Genomic DNA, 8679 nt, shown 5'->3' on the forward strand with positions numbered 1-8679 from the left:
GGCACCTTGCCCTGACCTTGGGGTGAGCCGTGCCAGTGGCATTGTAGCCCCGATGTTCTGCTGCCATCTCTCCTGCCCTGCCAAGGAGTTTTGAGGGCCACCTTGTTCCATGCTTAAGCATATGGGCTTGATTACTGATGCAATTAAGTTTGGGTTTTTTCCTTCTTCTCTATTCATGCGCTTTTAATACTGTCCAGAGAACAAACAGCTGAAGCAGGCTCAAGTTGAAGAAGTCCACATGGGTGGATGACTTACTGAATTTTCTACTTGCTTTTGATAGAGGGACCAGCTCTCTGTGCACTGAGCTGTGATGCTGGGTCTTGTCCTGGTGAGTGCCTCAGGGCCAGGACCACAGCCTTGAACCCTTTGAAGGCTGAAGGCCCTGCATCTGATCTTTCCCTTGAGTTACTACAGGATTCAAAGGGCTTCCATTGTGAGTGGGCTGAGTTTGGAGGATCAGGTCTTTAAAGCTGTCCAGAGTGTGAGTGTAATGCTGATGGCCCTCTGATTTTGGAGGGCCTGGAGGATGGGGGCAAGTTGGAGACCTACTGAAAAGCTTCACTGTCAGAGTTCAGCTGCCAGCCTGAGAGATGGTCACCTCTGTTCGTTGAGAGAAAAGCTGGAGAGGGTGATTTGGCTGCCTGAGTTTCTTTCAGCTGAGGCTCAAAGCCATTTTTCTTATCTCTTGCTGTTGCCAGCTCTGAAGAAAGCCATGGATGAGACAGTATTCAGCTGGGAACTGAACTGGTGACACCAAGTAGTTCTTGCAGGGGGCCCCTGAACAGCTATCACATGATAACAGCTTTGAGTTCTCTTAACCTGGGCAAGATTTGAATAAGCCCCAAGGGACTGAAGGCTCTTTGTGTGCCATCTCTGCTACTGTATGAGGCCCTTTATTTTAAATTTTTATTTGTAGTGAATCATTGCCTTTATTGAAGGCCACTTCCTTCCCTCCCCTATCTCTCACAGATTCTGAAACCCTCAAGTGCCCATTCTCCGATGAAGGAGAGACCCCGGGGTAAGTCGCTGTCCCCTCGCCGGAGGCCAGGCAGCCCTCAGAGACGGGCCTGCAGGAGAGATAAATCGTGAGTATTCCTGCCACCATCCCTGCTGGGGCGCAAGGGGAGGCTGCTGATGTTACTTTGCTGTACAAAAGTCCTGTGCTCACTGGCATATACAGGAAAACTGCACCAGGTGCCTTTGTTAGCAGAGAGGCTCCAGAAGCTGCTGGCACTGCTGATGTCCTGGCATTGCTGTGCTTCCTGCTGCCTGATGGCCCCTTCGTGCAAGATCCTTGCACTGTGCAGCTTACAGAGACAGGGGAAAAGTAAACTTGTCTTTCCAAAGTGACAACATCACATGAATTGTATTCTTTGATTTTAATCAGCTTAAAAAAAACCCCAGGCTGCTTTCCATGTGTGTCGTAGCTAAGAGTTGTTCTTCAGCTGTGTGGGGAAGGATGGATGCAATACCTCTAAATGGATAAAACTGTGCTTCCAGATCCACAGGCCTTTTACAGCCACTGGCAATACAGACTCCCCTACCTTAGATGTGGAAGAGCTGAGTTCTAGCTGTAGTGCTCCATGCCAGGAAGCTGACAACTGTGAAAGCCTATACGCAACCCAGATTAGTCACATATTTATGATCATTGCTTTTTAAATAGGCTCCCAGACTACTGTCTCAGCACTTATTTATTTATTTTAAAGCAGCTAACAAAGACATTAGAGTAACCTTCTAAACATAACTTCAAGATACGTTAGCAGCAGATGATTTCACAGCAAGCTTTTATTTTTACATGTTCATTCACACTCAATCCACGATGCTGCACTTTGGGCTTCGTCACTGAGAGCTCCTTGCTTAGTGCATAGACAATTATAGTTGTAATGGGCTCAGCTGCTTCAGGCTTCTTCACCTCCTAGATTCTCTTTGAGGAACAGTTTCATTTTTGAGTTTCTGATAGTGCTTCTGCAGTTGCTGGAGTGGATCAAGTATTTCTGGAGAGGAATGAGTGTCACTGGGCTTGGACACTCTCCAGTTGAGGTGGTTTCCTGAAAAAGCTGCTGGGCATGTGGCTGCTCTGCAGTGCCTGATCTCTCCTTGGCAGCTTTGCTTTTCCAGGACAGAAAGACAGGGAGTGTACAGGTGGCCTTGCAGTGGCTTCACCACCTGTTACCTGCTCAGTGGTTCTGTTCTGTTGCTCTGTATCAAGAGCAAATTATATGTAACTCTAAAATAAGCCCTGGTAGAAGATGCAGGACCCAGACACAGTGTGATGAGCTGTGAGCCCTGAAGGGGGAATGGCATTCCTAGGTCAGGGATGAGCTGAATGATACATCCCAGCATGTGCAGCGGTTGATGTAAGGCAAGAAATACAAGAGGAGAAACGAGGTATTCTCTTCTCCACATTGATGGATCTCTGAGAACCTGATGGAGTGAGAGGCCTTTGTGTTATACACAGAATAGGAAAGAGTCAGGTTTGCTAGGCTTTAGGCTGGGATCCAAGCTAAAGAATGGCTGTGCTTATCAACACTGTTTTGTTTCTTTGTGGATCTCTTACTCATGTGCTGTAATTACAGCTTTCTTGAGCTTGCTGGGGAGGGGGAAAGAAGTCTTTTGCTCCAGTGTGAGCTGGCAGGGGCAGAATAACACATTCATCTGAAAGGCTTCACCTGCTGATGACAAGCTGTTATTACAGCCTGGGTTTTGTCAACAGTAAAATTATATGGGCCTGCTGGGAGAAATCTCCCACTGAAGGATATGGAGTGTGACCTAGAGTATCTTGGCTGGATTGTTTCTGAAGGACAAAGGCTGAAACTGTGCTTAAGGATGGAAGAGGATTTCAGAACCACAAACATTTAACTTCTCATCCTTGTCCCTTCAACTTCATTAGGTAAATGTTAGTGGTGCAAGCCCACGATAGCCTTTCAGCCTGGAAATGCAGCTGCAAGGCAGGTGGGGCACATTGCAGGACAGGTGGCAATGCAGTACCCAGTGCATGCCTGCCTAGGAGGCTGGTGTGTAGTCAGATTGCAGCTTGTTAACTGAGCTGTGCAGCAGTCCCTGTGCTCTTAGCCCACAGCTGGTGTGAGCCTGCATGAATACAGAGGATATTGATAAGATGGTGTCAAATCTCTGGTGAATCTGAAGCTTTACTGTGTCCACTTGGCCCATCCTCTGAAGTCCCAAAGCTGAAGGGTGCAGTAAATTGCAGACCTGTGCTGGAACAGGCAGTGAAGTGTTTCATCCTCACTAGGAGTTCTTGGAGCTGGAGGAGTTTGGGAGAGTTGCTATGACTTTGGAAGGGAGGGTCATGCAGTAGTCTGGAGAATCTCTGCTCCTAAATGTCAGCTCACCAGATCAATTTCCTTTCAATTTCATGTTGAGCCTTAACATGCATGCTCTTTGACCGGAGTGGCAACACTGGCCTTGTGTGCTTCCAGCCCAGTGTAGCTGCTGAAAGGGAAATTCTGCTAGTCTGTTTTATCAGGGTGTGCAAGGGGGCAGGATTACATTAGAATGTGTAACATCAGGCAGCTCCAGTGCAGACAGCTCATGAATCCTGTGTGCCCAGCAGCTGGGCACAGCTTGCTCACCTGCTTGTGGTCAGAGTGCTTTGGACAGGAGGTGTGATCTGATGGGCCAGTAAAGCAGAGGCCCCTGGCCTCAGAGGGCATGTTTGGCATAAGGTCATTTGCCAGCCAAGGAGAATGGGATCTGTGTGCCTCTAGTCCAAGTCTTGTCTTTTCCTAAAACTTATGGAGGACAGTCTGTTTGCAGCTAAAAGCTACAGACAGTTGTGTATGGGTGGAAATGGGCATGTAACCATGGGTGTACAGTGACTCCCCATCTCTCCTGGATAAACAGAGAAGGTGCTATCATCCAGACATGCTTTAATTAAAACCATATTGTGACTTTAATTAAAGGGAGGGAGAAAAAGGTGGGAAGAGAATCTCTAAGTTGGACAGAAGGGGAGAGGAAGGACACTGGAAATTTCATACAGTGCGTCTCTTGCTGGTCTCTGACTCCTACACAAGCTCTGAGGGATGCAGCTTGTAGCTTGTTTACTGGTTAGTCAAATCCCATCTGCTCGGAATGAATAATGTGGAAAAATGCAAACTATCTTACAGTGATTTCTTTAAGTGTGATCCCTTCCTGCAAGTGAGAGGGACCAGTGAAGACTCCTTCACTTCTGTGGATTACTTAAACTGAGACAAACAAACAGCAAGGTGCAGGGCAGTACTGCAGTGAGGTTATTATGAGAGGTGCTTAGATAAATGGCAAAGCAACAGATTTCATTCATTATGCCCCTAGGCAGAAGAGCATTAGATGCCTCAAATGCTGTGCAGATTCTCAGCAGGGATCTGGTGCTAGCAGTTCTGCTCTTAAAAGTAAAAAAAAAAATCCTTATTGAATCGAGGAATTAAAAAATATTTCAGAGGCTCTGTTGCACACATGTATGTGTGAGCTATACCCTCTCAGTTCTTGGGGCTGCAGCAGTACAGCTCTTCCGGGGTGTGTGCTCCAGCAGTGTGCCACAGACAGGGCTGGGCTTTCCCTGGTTTCCAGCCTGCCTGTGGCACTGCTGCCTGCCCTGAGCTGCTCCAGCGGGAATGGGCTGGCAGCCTGCAGCGGGGAGATAAGGGCCAGCCTGGCTGTGCAAACTCAGGGGTCACATCTGCTGCAGAGTGAGCAAAGAGTAAGCACACAGAGCTGGAAACCAGGGCTGAGGAGCTGAAAGCACTGGAGCCATGATCAGCCTCCCATTGTACTGCTGGGGCTTTAGCTGTCTTTTTGTAGGGAAGCAGACGTGCTATAGAGTAGTAGAGAAATGTGTGCTTTAAACAATGTCTGCCTTTAGAAAAGCAAACAGACAGCTTAGTGTGAAAGCAGCCAAGAGCCTGCAATAAATTCTCAGATTAGACACTTCCAGACTATAAATCAACTGGATAATTTTGGTTTGACAACTTTGTTGCAGGAGCTTTTCCATTGCTAAGAAGAGAGAGACTGATAGCTCAAGATTTCCTTTGGTTCAGGCTGTTGGAATACTTAAATGGCCTAACAGCATCCATGTGTGTGTGATTGCTCAGGTGAATGGTATCAGAATGCTGGATGCCAGGAGGCTGAAGGGAGTCCACCCTGTCTTTTCTGTTTGGTGTGCTCCAGACGTTCACACAGACCAAGCCAGGAGGAGGGTGCAGGCTGGGGGAGAGGCAACACGCAGTGGCCATATGTGAGAGGCCCTGCTTGTTTGCTCTCAGCTGTTTTGGCTTTGTTCTAAAAGCTGGAGTCCTACTCCAGGGTAGATGACAGGTGGGGTGTGTCTAGTCCTAGCTATTCATTTAGGCCCTCTCTCAAGTCAGGAGGAGGGGGTGCTTCAGGCTCACATCCTGGATCCCAGCACAGCACAGCTTGTCCTTCACTGGTGCGTGGCCTTAGAGACAACACACAGATAGCTCTATCACAGTAGTACCAGGATTGTGTTTAAGATGACATTAGCTTTATCCACCCTCCTGTGAGGCAGGCCTTTCCCTGTGTGGCTGCTGTGCTCTCCACACCTGCACGGCCATGCGGGATCACTGGTCAGCAGCGCCCTCTTCCCTCCCCTGTGCACAGGCCGGCGGTGCTGGACAAGAAAGGAGACCTGGCTACACTCAACGAGGTGGGCTACCAGCTCCGCATCTGACACAGCCGTGCCACGGACTCCAGAGGGCTTCCCGCTGCTGCCGCTGCACTTTACCTGCACTCCCTTGGAAGGAAAAAGGAATGCGACTGTTCTTTAACTTATGTACTCTCACAATAAAAGTTTGACCTAGAAAGTAGGGGGTAATTTTTTTTGGTGGCAGTATTTATTTCAATTTATAGAAAAGGCATCAGTGAAGAGAACCTAAAATTAGATTTGCCAGGATATGAGATTTCTTTTCTCTCCCATCATGTAGCAGGTGACTTCAGTGGTGTGAGTTTCTTCAAATATAATTTCCCTGTACAAGTGTTAATTGAACTTGGCCTTGTGCTGGGTGGTTGCATTGGAGTAACTAACAAATCATATTCTTAGTATTAAGATGTGCTGGGGTTCAGTGCAATTTAAAAAAATCAAATTCACTATTAATCTTTAATTCAGCAATAAAAGCAAGCAGTGAAGAAGTGGCATAAGTTTTTAAAGTATCAATATTACCTCACTAGACTTAATAGATATGCAAAACTGTCAGTATTATTGTTTTCTAACCGATTTGTACTGTTTCCCAGCATTACTGGGAGTATTAAAACAGCACTGGATGTTTTACTGCCACCTCTATTATTATTTTCTGCGTGTTGCCGAAAGATGTTAAGTAATAGTAATATGCAACTGTATTCTTAACCCTGACATCTTGTTAGGCAAGATACAAGGTTTGAGGTTTTTTAAATGATGATAACTGATGAATAATGAATTTTTAAACTTTCATAATTTTTTTATACTTTTGTCACAAGCTTTTAGTCTTTCTGAACTACACCGCTGAAGCACAAAACGTAGAGATTGCTGTTTTGTATAGACAAGTCAGCTTTTTTCTCATATATGTAGTACCTGGAATAATGGAAAAACTGTGGGAATTGCTAACCTAAGTCTATGTGCTTTTCTCTCCACATTTATGTGCAAATTTGAACCTTGTCTTTGAAAGACTGGGCAGTCTCTGATGGTGATGCCTTTACACCTTGTATTAAATCAGGCATGGCAGGCTGAAGTCAAACCTGCCATGCTGGGCAGGGAGTTTTCCTGAACGTGTTGTAGTAGCAAGTGCTTTGTCAGACTTGAATAAGGAAGTGGGACTGAAATAGATGAAAATCAAGCTTGTCTCCTTCCTCCCTGCTCAGTTGTTTTGTTGTAAGACTTGGCTAAGGACCTGAGATGGACAGCAGTGTTCTCAAGTGATGCGGTAAGACTCACTGGGGTCCACCATTTGACTTAGTGAAGTTCTCTGGAAGCATCTGAGAGCTGCATTCCTGGAAATGTTTCATTAGGTGCCTAAATATAAACTGGATTATTGTACATGTCCAGCCTCTACCCTTTGTGCTGTGCTTATAGATGATGCTGCCATGGGCCTGATGTACCTCCCCTCCTGGGCACTTACTTTTTTGGGATCTCAATGAAGATGGATGCTGTTACAGACTGACAGTAATGCTTATTCAAATGGAATGATGTAAGCTCCTAGGACATTTTCATCAGCCAGAAAAGAAATGAATATGGAAGGAAAGAATTGCTTGTTCACAGACCTCATTGCTCAAAAACCTGAATTTTACCTGCCTAGAACAGGAAGAAAAAGCCAAAACCCAGCAATCTTCTACAGCCAATGAAAGGCTTTCTACTAATTAAGACTTCAAAAGCTCTAGAAAGAAAACTTTTCAAAAGTGTGACACCTCTTTATCCAAGTTTACTATATCAATAACAGGAAGGCCTTTCCCATCCCTCTTTCTCTAAACTTTTCCACTCCTGTGTTCACAGTAAGGATTTTTTTTGGTTAAGGAGTGAAGCTGAAGAGAGGGAAATACTCTTTTGGTAGAAATTCTTGTGTAATTTGACATCAGCTGCAGAGTTTTGGTTTCAAACTTCATGCTGCCCAGTATCTTGTGACCTAAATAATTTTTTTAATGACTTCTCATGGATAAAATGATGTGGAAAAACTTTGATCAGCTGTATCCTATAGCACAATGTTATCTGATCTGTTGCAACTTTTTTCTATGAAATAATGGTTTACTTCAGCTCAAATAATGGTTGTATGTAGTTTCTACCCTTGTCCAGCACACTTTATTTTCTCTTAACTGATACTGAAGCTTTTTAATGCTATAGAGGTGTGTTGACAAATTGGTTTTTGGTCCTTGTTTAAAGTTCTGCTGAAATATTCTCTTGAAACTTGCTTATGATGGCATTTGTCTTAAGTGTGGTTCAAGTGACAGCAAAGTGGTCAAATAGTATAGAAAAACATGCATGACTTTTTGGGCTTTTTCTCATCACTTGTATATGCACAGCATGAAACTTCAATAAAAGTATCATGGTAGTCTTTTTTATGACTTATGTGTGTGGGGTTTTTTTGTTTTTGCTCTTAACAAGGGTTGCTACAACTGAACAATGTTTTTAGCTGTAATGTGGGTGTACCCAGAAATTTGTTACCTCTATCTAAGTATGCTGGCATCTATGAGATTACTCAGATGCTTGAAACCAGACAGCATCCAGGATCAAACAGGTTCTCATCCTCAGCATCAGCCTCACTGTTAACAGGCAGAAGAAAGATCTTCAGTTACAGCTACCTACGACTATAACAAAAGTAGCCACCTCCAACTTTTCAGCAATGTTAGCTGAATGTTTTGGCAGGTGCTCATATTTTCTAATGGACTGAGGAGCTTCTTTAATTGCAGTTGTCTGTGGTCAGGGAAAGGCAACACAGATGAAAATTCCACAAGTGCTTCTGGGAGACAAATGTGTCTGAATGGGTGCAGGTTTTCCAGCACTACACTGAAAGACAATTCTGTTACTTCAAAGTTGGTTCTATGTACACATCCATGTGTTGTTTGACCAAGTTACAAGATATGTTTTCTGCCCCTCTACATTTCCTATTCTGGCAGTCTGGTGTTTTTTTAATTACTTTGTAAATTGTATTTTATACAGAATGTTTATGAGTGCATAGTGAGAGTAAATATAAAACCATGATA

The 8679-nt window shown here is 44.7% G+C and overlaps 1 protein-coding gene across 1 annotated transcript in view; it reads left to right on the forward strand.

Moving 5' to 3' along the window:
- Window positions 1-8489, forward strand: part of VASH2 (vasohibin 2) — a 34759-nt gene extending 26270 nt beyond the window's left edge. The window contains exons 6-7 of the mRNA XM_038134148.1: window positions 970-1085; window positions 5614-8489. Of these exons, the coding sequence (XP_037990076.1) occupies window positions 970-1085; window positions 5614-5683 (186 nt within the window). The 3' untranslated portion in view covers window positions 5684-8489. The remainder of the gene's footprint in view (window positions 1-969; window positions 1086-5613) is intronic.
- The last annotated feature ends 190 nt before the right edge of the window (window positions 8490-8679 follow it).

Source organism: Motacilla alba, chromosome 3 (assembly GCF_015832195.1).
Source record: "Motacilla alba alba isolate MOTALB_02 chromosome 3, Motacilla_alba_V1.0_pri, whole genome shotgun sequence".
Taxonomy (NCBI): domain Eukaryota; kingdom Metazoa; phylum Chordata; class Aves; order Passeriformes; family Motacillidae; genus Motacilla; species Motacilla alba.